Source organism: Lepidothrix coronata, unplaced genomic scaffold (assembly GCF_001604755.1).
Source record: "Lepidothrix coronata isolate B3197 unplaced genomic scaffold, Lepidothrix_coronata-1.0 Scaffold83, whole genome shotgun sequence".
NCBI classification, from domain to species: Eukaryota; Metazoa; Chordata; class Aves; order Passeriformes; family Pipridae; genus Lepidothrix; species Lepidothrix coronata.
The window spans coordinates 52,197-76,901 of NW_016690263.1; the positions used below are offsets into that span (position 1 = coordinate 52,197).

At 38.3% G+C, this 24,705-nt stretch overlaps 1 protein-coding gene across 5 annotated transcripts in view; it reads left to right on the forward strand.

Annotated features, from left to right (window-relative positions):
* BAZ1A (bromodomain adjacent to zinc finger domain 1A) overlaps window positions 1–24,705 on the forward strand; it is a 67,640-nt gene that overhangs the window by 18,402 nt on the left and 24,533 nt on the right. For 3 of the 5 annotated variants that reach the window (XM_017820439.1, XM_017820440.1, XM_017820441.1), the window contains 11 exons: window positions 2,839–2,982; window positions 9,563–9,664; window positions 13,844–13,931; window positions 15,655–15,789; window positions 16,329–16,431; window positions 18,426–18,592; window positions 19,380–19,475; window positions 20,810–20,948; window positions 21,400–21,546; window positions 23,930–24,025; window positions 24,153–24,377. In XM_017820439.1, coding sequence (XP_017675928.1) covers window positions 2,839–2,982; window positions 9,563–9,664; window positions 13,844–13,931; window positions 15,655–15,789; window positions 16,329–16,431; window positions 18,426–18,592; window positions 19,380–19,475; window positions 20,810–20,948; window positions 21,400–21,546; window positions 23,930–24,025; window positions 24,153–24,377 — 1,442 coding nt within the window. The remainder of the gene's footprint in view (window positions 1–2,838; window positions 2,983–9,562; window positions 9,665–13,843; window positions 13,932–15,654; window positions 15,790–16,328; window positions 16,432–18,425; window positions 18,593–19,379; window positions 19,476–20,809; window positions 20,949–21,399; window positions 21,547–23,929; window positions 24,026–24,152; window positions 24,378–24,705) is intronic. The other 2 variants (XM_017820442.1, XM_017820443.1) reach the window with 1 other exon arrangement.

The following is a 24,705-nucleotide window of genomic DNA, read 5'->3' on the forward strand; positions in this document are numbered from 1 at the left end:
TATATTGGATCTTTCTCTGAACACTTCTGGGATTCACTTAGTATGGCTGTAAGCTTTTTCACAATCTTTATTGTAATTTGAAGAAAGTGGTTCCTGACTGAGGGGGATATTTGGGGTACATGTTTATGTACTTTAATGTTGCTGGTTTTTTAGATGGAGTTGCCCCCAATTCTTATTTTATGGGAAATAGTGAGTGAGCATGGTTTGACTTTGACCTAAGTTCTGTAATGATTTAAAGTATCTTTTTTAATAAGAATTGTAATTAATGAACTCAGGGAATTATTAGATTATTGAAAAGAGCAGACCATTTGCACTAGAAGCAGAGTGTCTTTACCTCTCTTAGTCCCCGGAATTGGGTGTTACTAGCCATGACTTGACTGTAGCAAGGCTTAGAAAATCATTTGTAGATTATTTCTTTAATGCCAGAAGGAATGGTTGCATCAGTTTCTTTAATCTCCTGTCTATCAGTAAGCATTAAATTGCATTGGATTGTGCTTTTATTGAGCCAGGTAATGTGTGTCATTAATTTGATTCGTTCCCCAGAGGTTTCTGGCAATGATTTGAATGGCGTAGAAGACTGAGTATCACTTCCTTTCTGGGATAGCTTAATCTGTTAGTCATTCTCCCTGTTTAAAAATAAAGAGAGGGGAAAAAAAAGGCAGCTGTAAACTGTATTGGGGCTTTTCCCGCTTACCGAATCAAGCGTATAGAATATATAATTTCCATCCTTAGAGAAGGAGATGTGATATCCTGTAAATTACAGGGCAGCCTGATGGATAAACAGGTAAATTAAGTGTTGGAGAACTACTCGGTGACTCCAATATTCAAGTCTTTTTGTCCGGGAGGATGGACTGGGGGTGTGTTCGCTGAAGCCTCTTTGTCCCTGGGCGGCCCTGGGTAGCGGCGAGTGCGCGCTCCCTCCAGCGGCGTGCGGGGGATGAGCAGCGTGCGGGCCGCGGTGCCTTTGCTTTTCCATTAGAGGTTAAGTGTGCGTTTTAATTTGAATTGGGCTCCCCAGGAAATATATTTTATAATCTGCAACAGAAGTAGTTCTACTAAGAAGTCTTTATTTTAGCAGGTGATCTTTGTTGGATTTTAAAAAACCAGCCCAATAATATACATTCTGCTGTGCAGTCAGCTCCATATTACTTAGTACGAAGGGGAAGCTGTGATGTTCCAGATAGTGGAAAACCAAGTTACTAATGATAGACTTTTCTAGTAGGACTCAGACTGAGTCTGGTGCTGGGCCAGACCTTAATAAGCCTTGCTGGACTTGGACTTACCTTATGAACAGCCACCAGGTTCTGTCTCCATTATGTTTGGGTGCTCTTGGTTCCTTACACAGAGCCTATTTAGGTTTTCACAGTTAATTAGGTTGGGCTCCACTGGCTGGCAAAACATATCTTCCAGCTCCAGACCAGCCAGCTTTGGAAACAAGGCAGGATGCATTGGCATGGCAGCATGCCTGTGGCCAGCGAGTCCATGCTGCCTCTCTGCTCTGTGCAAGCAACTCTGGTGTCCCCATGGATAATTTAAGCATTGGTCATATTGTTGTCTTTAGGAGTAGACAAGGATGTTAATATTTTTGTTGGTTTGGGTTTTTTTTAAATTATTACCATATTTTTTTTTAATAACCTGCTGGAGCATCCTGGAGCTCTTGTCTTGTTAGAGAGAGCAGCTACAGACTCTAACTACATTACTGATCCTTGATAAATTCACAAGTGAATACTACCTAGGATATTTAAATGTTTTCAACTCTTCTCCCTCTGCGTACAGGTTTTGGATAGTACTGTCTGCTTGCAGAAAGACATGTTCAAGAAATATTTTGACATTGCTTCCTTTTTGCCAGTGTTGAGTTCATATAGAAGAACACTTAGAATTTGTCTGTCATGGATTTTTGGGGGTTTATTTGTTTTTAACTTAAGTGTGACGCCACACTAATTCAAGCCCAGTACTTCATGTATTCTAGATTTTATTAATTTCAGGTGGGAGTGTTTGGTGCCCAGAGAAGAGAATTATTATGTGTTCTTTCTTCCCCTGCTTTGAGCTTTTAGTGGTAGCATGTGACAATGTCCATTGACTACAATAGTTAATTTTCATGAATCAGACAAAGCTTTTGGATTTTAAGCTAAAAAATATAAACCATGGAATTCTAGAAAGGGGTGAATTCTAGAAAGGTTAGTCTTTAAGTACCAGCTATAATATAGTTACCCAGCATGAAGTGTTGATTAATTATACTTTTTGATATGTAGTTAATTCTGCCTTGTATGACTAGCATTCAGGATGGCAAAGGAATAGACTTGTTTTGTCAATTGTGTGCATGCCAGATGGAGCCTTAATATGTGTCAGCAGATAAATGGGCCATTATTAAGATTAGATGCATAATGATCATTTCAGCCTTGTTTATTTAGGTCATCGACAGCAGTAGAAGATGATGTCTTACAAGAAAAAATACTTTGGGATCTGAAAATCTTTTTCTTAGACTGCTGTCGAAATAGATGTAGAACTTTTGTTGTCTAGTTTTTAAGTAGCACGTTGAGTTAACTTTCTAGTTTACTTAAATGAGAACTGAAAAAAAAAATTAAAACCACAAGTAACCTGATTTGTTGTCCTGAGTAGCAAAGCTGATAGCTGTGTAAGCAGATGAGTTTGTTCATTTATTAGATGGTACTAATGAAATTAATATTTTACCTAGTTTTTCAGTGCAAGGCTCTTAGTTATTTAGTAGACAATGCAATGTTCAGGTATATGTGTATTCTTAAAATAACATCTATAACTTTAGACTCCTTGCACTAGTGAAAGACTTTGACATTAATAAATATCTGTGTTCTATTTCAGGTTGCAGTGTAAGATTTTGGAAGTCATACCTCCAGCCCATCACAATGGAATGGCAAATGGCCACACCAGCAGTGCTGATGGAGACACAATTGTCATCAGCGACAGTGATGACTCAGAAACGCACAATAGCTCTGCACAAAATGGGTACGTGATACTTTTACAGTATAAATTGTTTTGATTGGGTGGAAATGAGACTAAAGCAGATGTGGCAGAGTCTGACTGAAACAAATTACTTGATCTGTATGGGTTGCGAGTGTTCAGACAGCTGAAGGTGACAAGCTGAACATTCACAGGTGCCAGTTATGCTAATCCACCAGAAAACCTTGCATTGTGAGAAATGGAGTACCTACAGAATAATCATAGCTAATCTGTTTGCAATGGCAGTGTTTTTGCTGAGAGGTGGTGGAAGAGCTGTGTGTGCCTGTCAGTAGTTCTTTGTGCTGCAGAACCTGTGCTGCTCTAGCTTGGAAAATGGAGTCACGTTCTGCATTTCTGCAGTTGGGTTTTATTTCACTTCCATTATGGGGCTCAGAGTTGAGATTGCCTCATAAGAGAAGGACTAAAACTCTGTGAAAAGTCTTCCCAGAGACTTCACGTGTTTGTGTCCAAGAAACCAAAAACATACAAAACTTTCTTCATTGTGCATGGGTCCATATAAATATATACCATTGTATTTAATGGATTTGATTATGATTTTAGGTGCAGTGAAACAATGTGTCTCTTGTCTTCAGGAATTTTCTATAGGCTGGAATCGCTTAATAACATTGAATATGAGAGCTTCTTGGCTGTAACTGTGGTGTTTAGTTTGGAGTATCCCTTTACTGACCAGCAATTGAACCTCTCTGTGCATCTTATCCTAGCATTATGAGAAGATTTTTGTGCTTCACAGACACGATGATGAAAGAAGAGGGTTTGAATTGGGCCCCAATCTAGTATCTAGCATCTAGCAACAACAGGCTTTGCATGAAGTGTTATTGACTTTGATGTCACATTGATACAGAAATGAATCTCATTGATTGCTGCATGATGAAATCATGTCCTGACATGCCTTGGATAACTAGAATAGAGCTCCTCAGTTGGCTAAGAAAATAACATGGGGTAAATAATTTTGCAATTTTTCTGCTGTGTCTTGAAGGCAGTGTCCAAGTTGTGCATGAAGATGTCCTACATATTTTAGAAAATAAATGCATTTTCAGTGTTCCAAAAGGCATATGGCATTTGAAAGGAGGTTATTCTTTGAATTATGCAAGTGTGCACAGTGCTGACTGTAGGATTGATCCCATTATAGTGCTGTCATTTCCATGCATGCAGAGCTGGCAGTAAGACTAAGTCTTGCTCTCCCGGGCAGTCTGTGGTTCTCCCCAGCTGATTAGTTATTTTGACAGTGCAGAGACGGGAGAGAAAAGGAAATCTTGTGAGAATATACTAACTTTTGAAGCACTGTTCTGTGACATACCTAGCTAACATTTGTGCTACAAGTTTAAATTGCAACCCTCTTATGGCTTTAAAATGCTTACTTGAAGTTTTAAGCGAGTGTTTATAACAAATGAGAGAGTGTAATAACACATAATAACACATCAGTTGTTCTCTAGATGTATTCTGGGTATATGCAAACTTGAAAAGTATTGTTTGCTGTACCTGCAAAACCCATCTGAAAGTAAAGCATTGTTGTCAATTTTTGTATGGCATTTAAGATTCTTTATACCATTACTCATAAAAATAAGAAATCCCACTGAACTGAATGACATCATTTTGCAGCCCTGATCTTTCAGGGACTTTATTTTGCTGTTTATGGAGAGACTTTTCTTTGGGAGAGTATGGATGTTAGTCACGTTGAGACCAATAGTATATATCCAACCAATAGTATATATCAACCACAGTTGATATGTGCAGAATGATAGTTCTGCCTTTAACAGCACTGCAGCTTCGCACAAAGACTGGGTCTCAAAACCCGAAGACTTGTGTGCAGGCAAACAATGGTACAGCAGATGCTTGGGGTGTTTGTGAAAAAGGGGGAGGGGAGCACAGCACAGATTGATGGGCCATCTGCAAATATTTTTCCCAAAGAATCTGTAAGGCTAGAGAATCTTAACTGAAAATAGATGTCATTAGAGATCCCAGCCTTTCTGTGACCCTACTCCTGTCTGTGTGAAGCAGAAATAGCAATGCAGTCTGTACAAGTGTTCCTGCTGACCATTTTTATTGTATTCTGCAGTAAAAGTTGGGATGGTACAGGGAGAAAGAGGCCAGGATGTGCTCACTCCTTCAGTCCTGCAGAAAAATAGGCTGCCTTCTAAGGCCTGGATTATGAAGCAAAAGGTAGCAGTCTTCTGAGTTCTTAAACCGCTTATACCATGCCCTGGGACCTTCTGGTACCATAGGATAGTGGTCACATAGAATAGCAGTGTTCATACCTTGAACTGCTAGACTTTTAGGGGTAAGGTTGAACTCTTGTGTTTGCTTTTAGCACTTGGCAGCAGACTGGAGGTAGGGGGGCTTTTACTGACAAAGGTGTACAATTCAGCTGCAACTTAATAATTCATGGGATTCCTTCTGCCAGGGCCTCTGAGTAAGGTGAATCATCATCAACCATCAGAAACACTACGGAAAAAAATCTTCTGGTTTGCTGGTTCATAGAAGTAAATTTGGGTGTTTGTTCAATTTGAAATGAAGAACAATTTTGGGGAAGGGTTAATGGTTTCTGCAAATTTTGGGATATAAGAGGTAACAAAGTTTTTGAAAATTATGTCAGTGGAACCTTACTATCCAGGCTTCTTACCATCTTCAACCTAGTTTTCTGACTTTATTTGGAGAAGAAATTATTTACCGGATATGTCAAAAAGTGTGGGCTTAGCTTGTCACTAAACGTATACAATATCTTCAGTACAAAAATCTTTCTTTGTCTTTAAGTCTTTCCATTCTTCCTCTCTCATCCCTCCATCCCTTGAATCAAATAATAATGATGGTAGGTCTTAGTCCACTTTATATTGGAAGGAAAGACCAAAGTACTGGATTAAAGGCAGCTTAAAATCTTCATCAGAGGTTCAAAGTCAGGATTTTGTTGCAAAGTGCTGTAGTCTTGTACCTAGAGCAGTATAACTAGTGTGTTGTTAACGGTCTTCAGATTGCTGTTTTGTCGTTGAAGTTTTAGTCAGATTACAGAAAATATTTGCAATTCCAAATGGGCAGTTGTTACTGGTCAGTAGGAGTTGCTTGTCAGTGGCAACCTTTAAAGGCGTGCTGAGGTCAGCTTTGCTATCGGGAACAATATACTGACAGGTTACCTCTGTGTAAGGCTTGCCCTGGAGCATAAGGAGACCATAAAATGATTGTGTTATTTAGCTAGCATTGTTCAAGGGAGCTTTTTCTGTTCCTAGTCTTAGTCAGAGAGAAAGAGAAAAGTCACTGCCTCTTTTTGGAAAAGTGGGACAGCATTCATTTTAGATGCCCTCCTGATCTTCTAACTCTAAGTATTTTTCTGTGCAATTTTTCTACTTCCCTTAATACCATAAGGTATAGGTAGCTTCAGCAAGACTCAGACCACATAGTATAGGCAGTTGTGCCCTGGGCAAGGTACTTGAGAAGGACAAGATTGAAGGAGCTGGGGTTGTTTAGCTTGGAGAAAAGGAGGCTCGAGGGGGACTTTACCTCTCTGTACAACTACCTGAAATGAGATTGTTCCAAGGCAAGTGTTAGTCTCTTTCCCCAATTAATAAGTGACAGGATGAGAGGAAATGGCCTCAAGTTACACTAGGAGAGGTTTAGGTTGGATATTAGGAAAAATTTCTTCACCGAGGGTTGTCAAATGTTGGAACACACTGCCCAGGGCAGTGGTGAAATTGCCATCTCTGGAAATGTTCAGAAGGCATGTGGGTGTGGCAGTTGGGGATATGGTTCAGTGGTGTACATGGTGGTGCCAGGGTAATAGTTGGGCTCAATCTAAGAGGTCTTTTCCAGCCTTAACAATTCTGTGATTCTAAGGTCTCAGAAGTTTCTTGGTAAAGCTACCTTAATACCACGCTGTCAGAATACATCATAGCAGTACTGTAAGAAGAAATCTGTGTCCAGATCATGTGGTCACCATGCCAAAGTAATTGAAGGCCTGATGAGATTCTTACCTGTCAGTGGTTCAGTATAAACCCATCCAAAAATGCAGGACATTGCCACAGGTACTAACCACATTTACTTGAGTGCATTAGAAACTAGTGTAATATGAGTGAGTCAGTTCCAGTTTTTACCTACTAAATTACAAAATACTCTATTTTTTTTCCTCTGGATCTGGTTGTCTGTCAGAGCTGTGCTGTGAAGATTTGCCATGAGGGCTCTGTGCTGTGAAATGGGTCTAACCCTTGCTAACTCTTGTGTGTTTTCTATAATACTTTATAAAGTAAAATATAACCAAACATAATATTACTTTTATGCCAAAGCAGCTAGATAATCTGTATAATTTTTAAAACTTTCTATGTGTACCAAATTATCTTTTTCTTCCTCTTCTGTACTAAGCAAAATTTTGACTTTAAATTTGGATTTATGGAGGAGGATTTCAGGAACATGTTCATTTCTTGGGATAATAATTGGAAACTCAGAAACTAAGCAGAAAAAATGTAGTGTCTTGGAATTTAGGTTTGGGCTATTGCATATGATTCACTGAAGTTGAGAGAAGGATTTACTCAAACTAAAAAGTAAAGATTAATGATACAAGAGTGGAACATTTGATTGTACTTTGGGCCCTGCATTTGACTGCAGACAGTATCAGAGCTTAGAATCTATTCAAAATGTATAAATAAGCTAATTTACTTTTGGTTTAACATTGGTACTCTGCCTTTTATTTTTTATCTGAACATTATCTATTTGTGTCATTCTTCAGCTTATTAGATGAAAGGGCTGGAAACACAGGGATGTATGGTAAAGAGCAAGTTTGTATTTTATACTATCCAGAAATCCCTAGTAACAGCCTTCATAACTTCATCTTCAGTCTCAAGATAGGAAAGCTAATCATGGAAGACCAAGCCATGGTATGACCAAAATACGAAGACTCTTTCACCAAGCTTATGTAGAGACACTAAAATCTTGCCAGTGGATATACTGTACTACTTTATATAAACAGTTTATCTCTGTTTTGCTAATATGACTAGTTGGGTGGGGGTTTTCTATTATATTTCTTAAATTTGAATTGGTCTGAGTGATTCAACTTGAGATTTCGACTTGGATAGCATCATGCAAGACAGTGCATATCATAGCGCCTATCTGTAGGTCTAGTAGATGTGTTGCTGTGTCCAAGTATAAATCTCCTTTTTGGTCAATCCCTTCATTTATTCTTAACTATGTTGATAATTTAATCATCATAAACTATTTTTCATGAGAAATTTGCAAATTCTTCTCATCTGAAACGACACTGATGGTGAATAAGTACTGTTTTCTTTTACATTTAATTTGTATGAATGTATTTATTATTAGGCATTGGAATGGTACATTGCTTTGTACTCTGTTTCACAGTTAGTGGGGAAGAATAAGAATTGGAGCAAGTTTCATAGTCAACAACCTTGGCGAGTACCTTTCTCTACATCTCGTGTATGTTGTTCACAGGGCTAAAGAATAGCAAGTGGTATATTGGTTAATTTTGGTACAGACTCCACCTCAAAGCATTTTGTAAATGCCAGAAGGACTGACTATGATGAAATGCATAGTTTTAAATCTCCTAGTTCATCCACATAACAACTACTTCAACTTTCCTTACTGATGAAATAAGATGATGATTGAATTCCTGATAAAACAGTACAACTCGATTACAAATTGCCACCTAAGAGAAGTTAGTTCTGTTGTTTAATAGCAAAATGCAGCATTATTTAAAGAAAGTCTCATTAGTTTAACTCTGTTCATGAAGTCTGTCCATAAATGTACCACACTTTTAAAGTATATTGTCTATGGCAAACCACCTCTCTTCATCTTTTAAAGGAATGAATCCAGAATAACACCTGACCTGGGTGTTATTCTCCTAGGAAGAAGTGTAAAAACACTTTACTCTTACATTAAAACTGAAAAAATATATTGCATGCAGAGGAAAAAACCTAGTTCTCTGTAATGCTGGCTGGAAAAAGGAAATGCACAATAAAATACATAACCTGATAAGCATTTATTTTAAAGTGTTGATGCTTTGCCTTATGATCTCTCTTATTTTCAGAATGTTGTTGGTGAAGTTTTTTTCTAAATTGGTATTTTTGAAAAATATTTTAGTTGCTTTATATGTTTTGCAATGTGATTGGTAGCTCTAGGGCTAGTATTTTTATTCATTTTATTTAATTCTGTCTTTTGGACTCCTTCCTCATCATCTTTTTCTTCTTTTTTCTGTCTTCCCGTTGCTATCATGAGTACTGAGAATATTAAGGAGACGACTTTCTGAGGGATAAGGATGTATCATTACTTGTCTTTATTTCTTTATTCTTCCTTCCCTTCTTATCTCACATTTCCCTGCTAAGAAAACCAACATCCCTGATCACTTTTCCTATTTCTTCCAGGAACTGGTTTTGATGCAGATTTAAATATTGTAGCAGAAAAGTTGGCACAAGTTAATAGGTCCTCTTTGGTACCACTGGAAGTTACAGCCTGTATTAAATTGGTATTTTCAAGAGATCCATTGTTTAGGCATATGAATATATTAAATGTCTGCAATAAAAGGCTGATATTGTGTGAATATAAACTTTTTTTTTTATTTTATTTTTTTTAGGCAGAAGAAAGCCATAATTGAACCTTCTTTGTTCAAATACAAAGTCCAGCCTATTAAAAAACACTTGTATGAACCTGTTATTGTTAAAGCATCTCAACTAAGGTAAAAATTAGTATGTTAAAGTTAAAATTGTACTTTATACCTGTGAGCTGTGTAAGCTGTTTTTGATGTAAAATGGCATTTTAAAACAATGTTAGAGCTGTTAATTAAAAGCACTGGAACAAAATACTGTGCTACAGGCTTTCTGTAACAAGGGTTTACTAGCATTAACACAGTTGCCAACTCCTTGCAAATCTCTGCTTTCATTGATGCACAGATGAGACATGCTATGACTTCTGATACCTGTGGCTACTGTTGTGATTGATGGAGTAGGTAGAAAAAAGTTTGGGAATCCTGTTCTATAATATTAATAAACTATTGGCATTGTGAGTTTTTGCTTCTTAAGTAACAATTTTGTCTTGAATTAAGTTAAAATATGTGTTTAGAGTAGATTGTGCATCAAAACTTTATAACTGGATCCTGTAAAAAAACTTAGGTGATTGCAAGTCATTTAGTTCCAGCAGGAACCAGGATTTGATTTTTTTCATTAACTACACTCCTGTGTAGTTAGTTTTTTCGCTCTCATGAAGTAGTGTGGGTTCCCTGGAATGCCAGGAACCATTAGAGTGCCCACTGTCCTCTGTAAGGAGTGCCACAGCGTGACCAAGCAATGTGTGAATTCACCTTCCCCTTGCTGGCTTGTCTTCCCATTTGAGAGATGTGATGCTGCTTTTGTGCTGTCCTTGTTTTCTTGTTTGTTTTCCCTCTCTCCTGAAACAATCCTGTCCTTGGGACAGGAGCACAGGTGGTGTTCGCCTCAGTTCCTGCAGTAGCAGGGATAAATGAGGAGAGGAGTAGGAAAACTCATCAATAGGTGGCTAAAGCATTGGTGCTGCCAGCAGAATTTTGGTTTTTTCAACCATGGGGCAAATTCTATGGTACCTAGCCTGCTAGAGTCAGATGGGCTTCATCTATCTAGCAAGGGCAAAAGATCTCTAGCCTGTTAGTTGTCGGGGCTGATCAAGAGGGCTTTAAACTAGGTTTGAAGGGGGAAGGGGTTAAAACCAGGCTCTCCAGAGATGAGCCTAAGGGTGGAAAGCCTGAGTTAGAAGTGAAATCAGCAGCCCAGCTGAAGTGCACATACACCAGTGTATGCAGCACGGGTAACAAACAAGGAGCTGGAAGCCACCATGCAGCAGGAAAGCTAGGATGTAGTCTCCATCACAGAAACGTGGTGAGAAGACTCGCATGGCTGGAGTGCGGCCATGGATGGCTAAAAGCTCTTCAGAAGGGTTGGGCAAGGTAGGAGAGATGGAGGGGTGGCTCTGTATGTTAGAGAGTCTCTTGGCACTGTAGAACTTGAGGTCAGTGCCAATAAGGTTGACTGCCTGTGGATCAGAATCAGGGGAAGGCCAACAAGGCTGACATCCTGGTGGAAGTCTGTTATAGACCACCCAATCAGGATGATGAGGGTGATGAATTATTCTACAAGCAGCTGGCAGATATCTCAAAATCACCAGCCCTTGTTCTCGTGGGTGACTTTAACCTGCTGGATGTCTGCTGGAAACTCAACACAGCAGAGAAGAGGCAGTCTAGGAGATTCCTAGAGAGTATGGAGGATAATTTCCTGCTCCAGCGGGTGAATGAGCCTACCAGGGGTGGGGCCCCATTAGACCTTCTGTTCTCAAACAGAGAGGGGCTGGTGGGAGGTTGGTGGCCATGAAATAATAGAGTTTTCAACACTCATGGACTCAAAGAGGGCCCTCAATAAAACCTCTACGCTGGACTCTGCAGAGTAGATTTTGGCCTACTCAGAAGACTGGTTCAGAGGGTATCTTGGGAAACAGCCCTTGAAAACAAAGGGGTCCAGGAGGGATGGACATGCTTCAAGGAGCAAGTCTTGAATGCACAGGAGCAGGCTGTCCAAGTGTGCCAAAAGGTGACCCAGCAAGGAAGATGGCCAGCCTGGCTGAACAGGGAGATTTTGAAGGAAATCAGGGGGAAAAAGAGAGCTTACTGGCTATGGAAAGAAGGACTGGCAACTCATGATGAGTTTAGGAATATAGTTAGGTCATGTGGAAAGAAAATTAGAGAGACAAAGGCACAATTTTAACTCAGTCTAACCACTTCTGTTAGGGATAACAAGAGCTTCTGCAAATACATCAATAGCAAAAGGAGGGGCAAGGAAAACCTCCATTCTGAGGTACTTAACACCTTCTTTGCCTCGGTTTTCAACAGTAAGACAGGTTGTCCTCAGGACAACTGGCTTCCGTAATAGGTAGGTAGAGACAGGAAGCCGAATAGACCCCCTGTAATCCAGGAGGGAACAGTTAGCGACCTGCTGAGCCACTTGGATACTCAAAAGTCTATGGGACCAGACGGGATGCATCCTAGGGTGATGAGGGAGCTGGTGGGAGAGCTCGCCAAGCCGCTCTCCATCATTTACCAACAGTCCTGGCTCACTGGGGAGGTCCCAGATGATTGGAAGTTGGTGAATGTCACGCCCATCCACAACAAGGACTGCAAGGAGGATCCGGGAAACTACAGGCCTGTCAGCCTGACCTCAGTGCCTGGCAAGGTTATGGAGCAGATCATCCTAAGTGCAATCTCACAACAGCTATAGGATGGACAAGGGATCAAACCCAGCCAGCACGGGTTTAGGAAGGGCAGGTCCTGTCTGACCAACCTGATCTCCTTTTATGATCAGGTGACCCGCCTGGTGGATGAGGGGAAGGCTGTGGATGTGGTCTGTCTGGACTTCAGCAAAGCCTTTGACACCATCTCCCATAGCACACTAGTGAAAAAGCTGGCAGCCCATGGTTTGGACAGGGGCACTCTGTGCTGGGTTAGGAACTGGCTGGATGGCCAGTGGTGGTGAACGGTGCTGCATCCAGTTGGCAGCTGGTCACTAGTGGTGTCCCCCAGGGATCAGTGTTGGGCCCAGTCCTGTTTAATATCTTTATTGATGATCTGGATTGAGTCTACCATTAGCAAATTTGCAGATGACACTAAGCTGGGGGGGCATGTTGATCTGCTGGAAGGCAGGAGGGCTCTTCAGAGGGACCTGGACAGGCTGGAGAGTTGAGCTGATTCCAACGAGATGAGGTTTAACAGGGCCAAGTGCCGGGTCCTGCACTTTGACCACAACAACCCTCTACAGCACTACAGGCTGGGCACAGAATGGCTGGAGAGAAACCAGGCAGAAAGGGACCTGGGAGTTTGGATTGACAGGAAGCTGAACATGAGCCAGCAGTGTGCCCATGTGGCTAAGAAGGCCAATGGCATCTTGGCCTGTATCAGGAACAGTGTGGCCAACAGGACCAGGGAAGTGATTCTTCCTCTGTTCTCAGCACTGAGGCCACACCTGGAGTACTGTGTCCAGTTCTGGGCTTCTCCGTTCAGGAAGGATATTGAGCAGGTCCAGGGAAGAGCAACGAGGCTGGTGACGGAACTCAAGCACAGGCACTATGAGGAGAGGCCGAGGGAGCTGGGGTTGTTTAGCCTGGAGAAGAGGAGGCTCAGGAGAGACCTCATCACTCTCTACAACTCCCTGAAAGGAGGTTATAGCCAGGTGGGGGTTGATCTCTTCTCCGAGGCAACCAGCAGTAGGACAAGAGGGCACGGTCTTAAGGTGTGCCAAGGGAGGTTTAGGTTGAATATTAGGAAGAAATTTTTTACAGAGAGAGCAATCAGGCATTGGAATGGGCTACCCAGAGACGTAGTGGATTCACCATCCCTGGAAGTTTTTAAGATGAGATTCGATGTGGCACTTAGTGCCATGGTCTAGTAACTGCAGTGGTAGTGGATCAGGGGTTGGACTTCATGATCTTGGAGGTCCTTTCCATCCTGGTTGATTCTGTGATTCTATGAATCAGACTTCAGTTTTATTTGGGAATTTTAAGAAATATTTGGAGGATCTACCATGGATGAATAGGTTGTGGAGTTTGTATGTGCTTATAAAAGAGGACATACCAGGATCTTCAAAATAAAAATTGCAGATGCATAAACCAACTGTTTAAGTATTACTTGGGTTTTATTTTATTCATAAGGAACTTTTTAATTCAACTGGAGTTGCAAGGAATGGCTGTTAGTTACAATATTAAGGATGTTATTTATAATGAAGAAAATAAGAAAAAGGTAAATGGTATGGTCTGTTACATGACTCTTGCACATATTTTCAGCTGTACTTAAACAATAATTAAAGATGTTAGTTGATAATACTACCTTTCTTTCCTACTACAGCCGGAGGAAACATCTCTTTTCTCGAGATAGACTTAAACTTTTTCTGAAACAACACTGTGAACCACATGATGGAGTAATTAAAACTAAGGTAAGTAAGAAGGAATAATTTATGGGATAGAATATTGACCCTATTTAGTATTTTTTTTGCTCTTCTCTACAAGCTGCTCCAGCTTCTTTTTTAAACTACCTCAAATTTAGCTTTTTGTAATTATAATATACCAAGTTAGTATTTGAATTTTCCAAAATAAAATATGATGGTACTTGAACTTTCTGCGTAAAACCAGGTTTTTGTTAACTTCTGCTTGTAAATAAGATGGTAATTTTTCTGTACATGAAGTAGAATTCTATAATTTCTTTTTTAGATACCAGTTTAGAAAAGTCCCCAAAATAAAAAAGGGAGCATTTACTTAAAAAAATTTTATTTATTAAAGCATAATATACTTTTGCTTAGTCTAACACATGAGTTGTTTTCATTCTTCAAGATATGCTTGATATTTCTAAGGCAAATAAAACCAAACTGTTTTTGTTTTGGTACAGTATGCCAATACTATTCTGTTGTAATGCTTTTGATTGGAAAATGTTTTATGGTAGGTTGAATTCAGTCTTCAGTGAGACATCTTATGAGATGAGATATGATATTCAGTACAAGTTCAGACTTAAGTTCACATCTTAGTGCAGGATGACTGAGAATTTGTTTCCTTGTGCTCAAGGAATTGAGCAGCTTTTCCCACACTTACCAAGTAGGCAGCAATTCCCCTTGCCTTGCCTGTTGTGCCACAGACCCTGGACTCTTTCACTATGTATTGCAGACTTGACCCTGAAATCCATGTTATCTTCTTGTTTTTAGAAAGAAGCATGGTTTTTTTATTTGTCTGGTACTTTGTTGTACAGCCACGTAATTGCTCATTCTGGACAGGAAGGGTTGAAGAGATGAGAGCATCAGTGAGAGTCTTGCCTCTAAAAGATGTGGAAAATAACAACGGCAATCAATTTCTGAATAAGTTTGTAATTTTAGAGTNTGTCTCTTTTAAAGAAATGGAAATAAGAGAAAATAGAGTTGAAAGGGATAAAACACTCCCTTCCTTGGGCTTGTTAGTGATTGCATTGACCTAGCTCACTGTAACGCATTAAGGACTAGTGATCTATTAGTGATGCTTTCTGGAGCCTCAGGAAACTTGTTATATTCTGTATATGTGTGCATTTGTCATCTTGTCTTTGGGCTTTCTGTGGAGTGTCTTGTCCCCTTGCTGATTGCCTTGCATTTCAGTTATGCGAACATGTCATTATTTGGAATGTCTCCTCTTGTACTGCATGACAAGGGCAGACTTCCTGAAGGCATCAGGTTGAGAAAGTAGACTTGAAAAGAAACTTTGACAGTTTGGAACAATCCTCCTCCAGAAATGAGTATCATAGAGAATTATGTAATTATTCGATAAGTTAATTTTCTGACTTGATCAGTCAAAAGGCATTCTTGACACTTTTCAATAACTTGCTAGGATGACTGTGCCCAGCTGTATTTGCTAGGATGACTGTGCCCAGCTGTATTTGCTAAAAGGCATCTAAAGAAATAGCATCCTACCAAATGAAGCGAAATTCTGTTTTCAGATGTGTGCTGTATACGTTATTATCCACTTTGTAGATTAACTCTACACTTAGACTATTTCAGAGCTGTATTTCTTATCCAAAGTTAACCAGTTGTCAGTCTGGTTACTTTTACTGTCTTCTGTTAATTAATGATTCAATAATTAGCTTATATTTATGAAAAGGTAAGAATTTCACAATGAATATCTGTTTTCATCTTTCTTACTAAGGCAACATCAATCGAAAAATACAACTTAGCAGAACAAAATTTCTCCTACTTCTTTCCTGATGACCCACCCACATTTATCTTCAGTCCTGCAAGTAGACGGCGAGGGCGACCTCCAAAGAGGGCATCTACTAGTCTTGTAAGTAATAACATTTTTAATCCCAGATGAAGACACGTCAACATAGTCTTCTAAGTTCTGGATGGAATTTCCTGAATTTTTAGAACAGTTGAAATGCAAGGTTGACATCATGCTTCTTTACTTTGAGGATGAATTGAGATATATTACATAATTGCTATTAAAGTAATTGCTTTATAGTTAAGCTGGTAAAAGGGACCATATTTGTTATGTTATCTTCTTATTTTTATCTTCATTTCTGTGATCTCATCAAGAAACTAGCTTTTCAGTGTGTTGTGAAGATGCATAGAGTACTTGTCCCTTCTGGGATTGATAAATAACTTGTTAAAAAGCTTTAATTTGAACTCTGAGATACAATTATGTCACTTGCCCTCAGATACAGATATATCACTTGCCTGTATTTAAATATGGAGAATCCTGGTGCTCTAATCTACTTTATCTTGTTCTAGAGAACAGTTGAAAAATTGGGAATATCTTTTGCTGGTCATTTCACTGTAGTTATTATTTTCTTTTTTCCTCTGCCCCTCCAAATTTTCAACCAGGAGGACAATATTAGTGCTAAACGAAACACCCCAGGAAGCAAAAGTAAAGTATCAAGGGAAAGGACAAGGTTCCAGAAGCAAAAAGAAGATACGCCGGCCATGGGTGAGTTGAGGTTTAGTCCTATGACCAGTAGAACCAGTTTTTGCAGGTTTGAGAGCAGGCTATAATTACAGTATTTTTGGGGTTGTACCTTTCAAATGGAAAACTTAAAAAGACGCTACTGCCACAGCACTATTGCAAAGTGCTCCTTTTAGTGGTTAGAAGGGTTGTTTCCTGATCTTTTTTCCTTTTTTTCGTTTTAGTTTACTGAACTGGGGAAATGTAGGAAGCTTGTGGTCCAACTTGTGTTGATTTCTATCTCAGATAAGTAAAGAGCTAAAAAATTTTGCAGAAGTCTGAGTGATGAAATCATGCAAAATTTTACCATCTGTGAAGGTGTATCAAAACATGAACATGTAACACAAATCAGTATTTTGTATGAGGAAAATGCGTAAATGCGTAAATGGAAAAACTATCTCAAAATTTAAAACAACTGCAATACATTCTGAATTTTTCTGATTAAAATATCACAAATCACTTAAGAGATTTTTGTTTGGACTGACTGAATAATTTTGGCTTAGTTTTGACCTGTTCCTGATCAATTTAAGCTTGATTTCAAAATAAGTAAGGGGACCTGCAAGCCTATGGGTTTAACTAGGTAAACTGGTGTGTCTTCTTGAAGAGACGAAGTCTAGACAAGGAGATATTCTTCTGGATTTTAAGAACTTATGTTTTCCGAAGAAAAGGCTTTAATCTCTGGAAATATTTTAGTGAACTTCCAGTTTCAACCTGTCATTTCCATGAACATGGAATGCTTTAGGATGGCAAGGACATCTAGAAATTACCTAGTCCAACATCTGTTTAAATAACTGCAGAGTTTTCTGATGCTGCTTTAGGCGTTTTCTTCATAGGAGACAGGACACTAGAGTTTTGTGTTATCCATTAAAATTGTGTGCGTCCACTTTTTTGCACAACTAGCATCTACTTGTTTGTGTGCTGGAAATGACAGTATAGAACAAAGTAACAGCTGATTAACATCAAAACTGCTTCCTCTCTTGTGTGAAGGCTAGTTAAGATACATTTTCACAATGTGAAAAGATAGCAAAATACCAGGTACCTTGAAAGACTTGCCTTCTCAGTATGTAGAAGATTCTGGAGGGATCAGCTTCACTGCATTTGTTTGCTGGCTGAGAGACACGGCTGGCACGTGTAGTAGCTATCTGTAGAAGCAATGTAGCACATTTTCCAAATTTTATAGGAAAATGTAACCAAAGTCTTTTTTTTCAGTACTATCCACTTGGTAAGAGTGGATCTCTTTTCATTTCATTCACTTGTGATCCTAACTTTCCTGTTTATTCAATTAAGACAGTAAAACCCCCTTTTATTTGTTAGCCTGTGTGTAGGTTGACAGGCATTGTCTGTCCACAGAAAGTAGAAATTTGTATCCTGCTGTTCTTCTGCAGAGGACTACAAAGAAATATGCATCTCCTCAGGCAGTAACATTAAAGTTCAGCTTAAACTGTGTAACTGAAGTAAAACTTGAACAAAATGTACTGAAATACTATGTAAGTTTCAAGTGTATTGACTTTTCAGTAATTCAGTAATAACTAAAAACTTAAAAATCACCTATTTCAAGGTTTTTACTATCCCAGATATTTCATGGTTATATGCCACACGTGGTTGTGACATGCTTTTATTAATCAGTCATTACTTAATATCTTGCTGTAATTATACATGGTTGGAATCTGTTCTCATCTTTATATGTCACTTGAGGGAAACCAATAAAACAAGCAATAAACTTCTGTATACTCATAAAACCAGATAAATTTAGCTTTATTACAGTGATGACAACCTGTAGAACATGTCTAATACTTAGGCTTAAAACTCTGATTGTCTGAAGAACTTTCAAGTGTTTGAATTTGTGGTTGGCATAGAAACAATTCAGTCGTCATAACAATATCTTTTTCATATGGTAATTATAAAAAGTTCAGCCTATTTAGCAGTTAAAACTAACATTTTACAAAAGAAAAAATAACTTTGTTTTTTTCCTTTTGTAGCTTTTGAAAAAGCTAAATTAAAACAAGAGAAGGCAAATGCTATAGAAGCTAGGAAAAAGGAGAAAGAAGATAAGGAAAAAAAGAGAGAAGAATTGAAGAAAATTGTGGAAGAAGAAAGGATGAAAAAGAAAGAAGAGAAAGAGAGACTCAAAATAGAAAAAGAAAAAGTAATGCATTTGAAGTATATGTGTTTCATATAGAAACAGTATAACAGGTTTCTAGTTTTCTTGTTTCTTAGTTATTATCTGTTTCAAGTTATTTTCCATTAACTGTTTTCAGTTCCTAGTAAAGCACTTCAGAAGAATAGACAGTCATAAGATTTGATTATAGGTTTGTATTTCTGGTTAACATTGTCTATAATTTTACTTCACCAAAGTTCACTTCACTTCAGAAGTAAGGTCTATTTCAGTGTAGTGGATTGGGTTTTCTTCTCACTAGTAATGCATACAGTTATTTGATTTGATGGTTATCTTCAGTTTGAGTGTTAAAGATGCTGTACTGCATCAGATTCACAGCATATCAAATGGTTGTGAGTTTCCTTGTGGATTCTCTTTGCTTACTAAATAACTTTTTGTCACTTTGAATATGAAGAAATTATATATTCCACAATATTTCACCACAGCCACATCCACTATATTTTGATGGTCTTTTTTGAGGCAACTTTCATAAATATTCTAATTTTTAGATTTTTTTCTTCAGCCACTTCCATTAAAAACAAAACAAAACCCAGAACACCCCGAAACAAAGGCAACAACTAATCAAGACAAAGTATCCTGACATTTAAACATTTTTGCAAGTATAATTTTATACAAAACAAAAATTAATACATTACTTCATTCTAATTAAATGTGATGCTTTACTTTTCAGTGTGGTTGCATAGTAAATGGTGCAGTTTTACAAACTGCAGTAGGGACATCTGACAATATTTTATACACAATTGTGGCATTTTTTCAGGAAAGAGAGAAGCTGCGTGAGGAAAAGAGAAAATATGTGGAATACCTGAAACAGTGGAGTAAGCCTAGAGAAGATATGGAGTGTGATGATCTTAAGGTATGATTGAATTTGGAATAACTCAAGCTCATACTTTGCAAGGACCCCAGGCTAGATTTCCTAATGCAGAGGCAAATCTAGATCTGATTGGAATGCTAGGGGCTGTGAATCACCTGCAGTCATGTAGTAAATACTTCCCAGTGGCAGTGCTAATAGGATCGTCTGCGTCTGCATTTTCAACCTCCAGAAAAGTTTTGCAGGCTGTACTCAGTCTACACATGGAGCAAATGTATGTTTAAAGTGCTGACATTAGAGTGGAGGGTATTGAATATGCCTGATTTTTCTGTTAAATATACAAGATGAGCTCACCTAGAACAAACCCAAGTTACTTAAAAGATTTAAGTAATGAAGAAACCAAATTTTTGGCTGCAAAAGGTATAAAGGACATTGGCTTCTTGCTTCCTGTGGCATTCTTTTGATTTGAACTCTAGCAATATACTTGTTTAATGAGCATTTTTCGGGACAAGAATATAAATAAAGATGAATTTAGGTGGAGACTGCTTTTTAAAAAATTCTCTTCTATGGAAATTGGTGAAATACCTTACTATGTTCCCATGAAGCATAGCATTCGGCATTCTTCTCGTTAATGTTTGTGAACTACCATAGTTGTGGAAAGGAGCTGTCTTTCTGGAAACTGTACAACTCTGTCTGCTAAGAAACATTGAAAAGACAAATCTTTAGGAGTTACATCAAGATAGTAGTTTCAAAGTCAAACAATGTTAGACACTGTGATGTGGAGGTGGTGTCTCTGTTAAGTGGTCTTGTTACATGGTTACATCAGCTCCCTTTAAAATACCTTCAGCTGCTGTAAGTGCCTTACCAATGCAAAAAGCTCAATACCAGAACGTGCAGTCATCAGACATGATCTTGCATATCCTAGTATTAGAAGGGCGTGTTTTATGTGAATGTGTTGGGTTTTTGTTTGCTTGTCTTCACAAGCAATCATGAGTAACTTTTAAGAGTATGTTTATTTTTTCTTGTCTAGACAGCATACTGAAATTCGAAACTCTTGTGAAATAATACAGGTTTACAGGAAAAATCTTGATAGCAAATGGTTGTAACTTGTAGTGAGTTTGACTTCCTTTGTTAAAGATACAAACTTCATGAACACGAATAAACTTTTTTCTCAAAAGTTTTACATTCAAGTTGCATGCTTTTCAGTTTCTAATGTTAGTACTGCCATAGATGTTACTGTGCCTTGCAGGACCCTTTTTGGTAAAATGTAAAGAAACCCTACAGATACACCCCTTAGAATAATAAACTGTTTGGTTTTAATCACTTGTGTACTCTGCAGAAATCAAGTGGGATATTAAGTTGTCCCATTTGGATTGCAGGAACTTCCCATTCCAATGCCAGTGAAGACAAGACTTCCTCCCGAGATCTTTGGTGATGCTCTGATGGTTTTGGAGTTTTTACATGCTTTTGGGGAACTTTTTGATCTTCAAGATGAATTTCCCGAAGGAGTAACTTTAGGCAAGTTGTTGTTTATGTGGCAAGGAGCCCCAGTTTTGTGGTGTCTGTTCTTCTACCAAACAACCAAACATCTTAAGTGCACCCAAGTACCACTGCTACAAAATTTTCTGTGTGGCTTTAATATATTAGTGCTTACAGATGCATATCAATCCAGTTTTCTCTTCACAGTCAACTCTGCAGTGTTTGTAAAATCAAAGTTAATTTCAATGTACAAGTTGTTATTCTACTTACTAAAATATCTATTTGTACTTTATTCTCACAGTTATATATTAAAATAATGCTATTTTGTCAGCACTCTTTCTGACACCATGTCCTCAGGAATATACACAGTAAATTATGGAAAAGTAACTTGATTATCATACCTAAAGGAAAAATAATGTTTTCATTCTTCAGTACATAATCGTTTTCCAACTTTGTGGCAAAAGTGACGCTTCTTAAACTTTATTCACAGAGGTTTTAGAGGAAGCTCTTGTAGGAAATGACACTGAAGGCCCACTATGTGAATTGCTGTTTTTCTTCCTGACTGCCATCTTTCAGGCAATGGCCGAAGAGGAAGAGGAAGTGGCCAAAGATCAAATAGCTGATGCTGAGACCAAAGGTCAGATCCTTAATTTTACTGCTGAAAAGCTGAAATGGTACTGGAATTAACTTCAAGCTGCACGATTTATGGCATTCCTTTGTTTAACCTTATCTTATTATGCATGGATATTGTATGTAAATGGGCTTGGTTTTTCTCTTCTGTCTGAAATTAAAGCTTTAAACTGGGCATGGAGTGCAAGGGCTGAGGGGAATAGAGAAAAAGGAAGCTCACTGTTACTACAATTGTATCCAGCAAAGCATAATAAGCTTTTAACAGCACTGCTTATGTTTTGGAGGTGCAGGAAGCGTCTTCACCTTCCTCCTCTTCCTCCAGCACTGTTAGATGTTTCTCCTGAGGGTCCGGAAACAAGTACTTTTCCTAAGTCTCCTCAAAGGTCTTTATGTGTATCTATTAAAAAAAAATCTGGGCCTAACTAGATTAAAAATCTAAAACTCCCCAGCACAACTGTAATGGAGAATTCAATATTCATCGTCCTTCAAGACTGGGAAGTATGCGTCCACAGCTCCTACATACTGCCATGTCTCTTTGTTTCAGTAAAGGGCCTCACAGTCACTCTGCCTTTGCTCTAAGGCTGAAGTTGCCCCCATTTTCAGAGGTATTCAGTATCACTAAACCCCTGATCAGAAGTGCAGACTTTGTTACAAATTTACATGGTCTGGTGTTTATGGACTGCCAAATTTGCTGGCTGTTTAAAGGAGAAGCTTTGGCCCTTCCTGCTAGTCTTTATTTCATTAGAGATAGGTAGGAACATAAGAGCACTCCCCATTTGAGGTCAAGTGAATTTTGTGGTGCCTCCACAAGACAGATGTGTGAGGTACAGGAAAGTTCTTTTAATTCCTCCCTTGAAGACTCTGTATTTTCATGCTTAAGATTTATGTCCAGTCTATAAATCATATAAAGCATGAGCACTATCTTCAGCAATAGAGGCTGCTCTTTGTAATTGAATAAAGTTACAGATTTGATATGGTGTTAAAAAATTCAGACTGCGTTTTAATTACTGTTGAATTTAGCAATTAACCTGTATTTTTTTAACTACTGAGCATTGCTTTGGCAATACAAGGAAAGATTCCTTTATCAGGTATCATAGAATAGTTGATTAGATTCTTTATTATTCATAGGACAGATCAGAAAAAAATGTAATGTAACTTTCATATTTTAATTTGACTTCATGGGGCTGGCAATTGCAAAAATTTGCTGTTTTGTTTCTAGTTTAGCAGAGCTATGGGTAAGGCACTTCATCTACTATGTTTTACATGCCTTGGAACTTCCATTTCTTGTCACTCTTGTTTAGACATCTTCTTTACCTTAAAAGAATTACATGTTCTTGGCTTTGTATCTAGTTAACCAAACTCATAGTAGTCAGCATGTTTTCTCAGTTAAATTCTGTACAGGCAGTGTTTCTGCAACAGAGAACACCATGGGTGTAGGGTTTTGGGATGTACAGTACTTTCTCAAACTGTGTTACATAGATACAGTGAGAGAGGAGGTGCAGAGGTTAATTTTGCAATGTCTGGGTGACAGTTTTCAAACACCATCAATCGTCATACAATACGGTTGTGGATTTGCATTTTATGTAGTCTTAGTTTGGATTTTTGGCTCTATATTGACTTGATGACTTCAACTGCTTATTGATTTGGATTTGAATGACGTGAAATTGTTGAAAGAGCATACAATGCTGAAAGAATTCTGCCAACCCTCTGGAGAAATACCTGTAAGTGCTGAGGAAACTTCTGTTTAAGAAACAGGAATTTGCTGTTTCTCCCTTTCACTTCCCTGCTTTCCTAGTCAGTTTGCTTATGTGTGATGTTCATTAAGTGCAGATACTTGTTTTGGTGAAATACGGTTTATTAGTAATGACTTAGTCATTGTGTTTGTGCAGAACAGGCTGTATCTAAGTTAGATAGAAAGTATATGGTGAATGGTGATAGCCAGTATCAAAATATGTGAATGGTTTGGATTGTTTCCTAAAAACAAACTTATGATGGGAAATAATAGTTCATTTGAGGAAAGGAAATACAGGTGTTTCTTGCATTGTTACTTGTTTGTGCTTTCTAATGTGTTTATGGATTTGTTTTTGCTGCCTTTTGTGTTGCCATTGTGCATGTTTTGTGTTGTGGTTGCTTTAACAGCTTATATGCTGTTCTCCCTTTATGTAGCATGTGGTGCATGTCTTTAGCTTTTAGTTGGATTTTTTTAGTTGCATTTAAAGATATGTAAATTTTCATTTGGACATTGAATTGAGTTTTGAATACATTGATGCTTTTGTAAATATCGGCCCTCTTTTTGCTTTGTCTGCAACTTTTAAAACACAGCTTCCTTTCCTCCCCTCCACAGTACAAGTTTTAATTTGCACTAGAATAAAGTGTTTATTTCCTTAAAGATTTAACAGAGGCTTTGGATGAAGATGCAGACCCCACAAAATCTGCACTGTCTGCAGTTGCAACTTTGGCAGCTGCATGGCCCCAGTTACATCAGGGTATGTGTGGGTTTCACTTCTTGTTTTGTTACTGTTCTTAATTTGCTGTGTATTTTAAATAACTTTTTTATATTTATATACATTTAAATGTCTATATAAAATAACTATACATTCTTCTCAACTGTAGGCTGCAATTTGAAAAACTTGGATCTTGATAGCTGCACTCTTTCTGAGATTCTCAGACTTCACATTCTAGCATCAGGTGCTGATGTAACATCAGCCAATGCAAAATACCGTTACCAGAAACGAGGAGGGTTTGATGCTACTGATGATGCTTGCATGGAGTTGAGATTAAGTAATCCTGGTCTCTTGAAGAAACTTTCAAGTACCTCAGTATATGATTTGTTGCCAGGTAATAAAAGACAATACATGTTAGAATTTACTAGACTGCCTATTAAGTGATCAGTTTTAGAACTGGCTTCAGACCAGTAATGGTCAGAATTTACTGTGTCATAGAATAATTTAGGTTGGAAAGGACCTGTAGAGGTCACCTAGACCAAAACCCACTCCTATGCTTCAGCCCCCACAAACAGGTCCCACCACATCAGAGATTGCAGAGCTAGGCAGTCTCATTACTTCTGAGTTGCCTTTTTTTAATCTCATTTTAAAAATGTTAGTTTTACATGCAGGAGGGGATCTCTCTGGGAGAAGCATCAAAGTGTTTGAATCAGCCCCTGTTT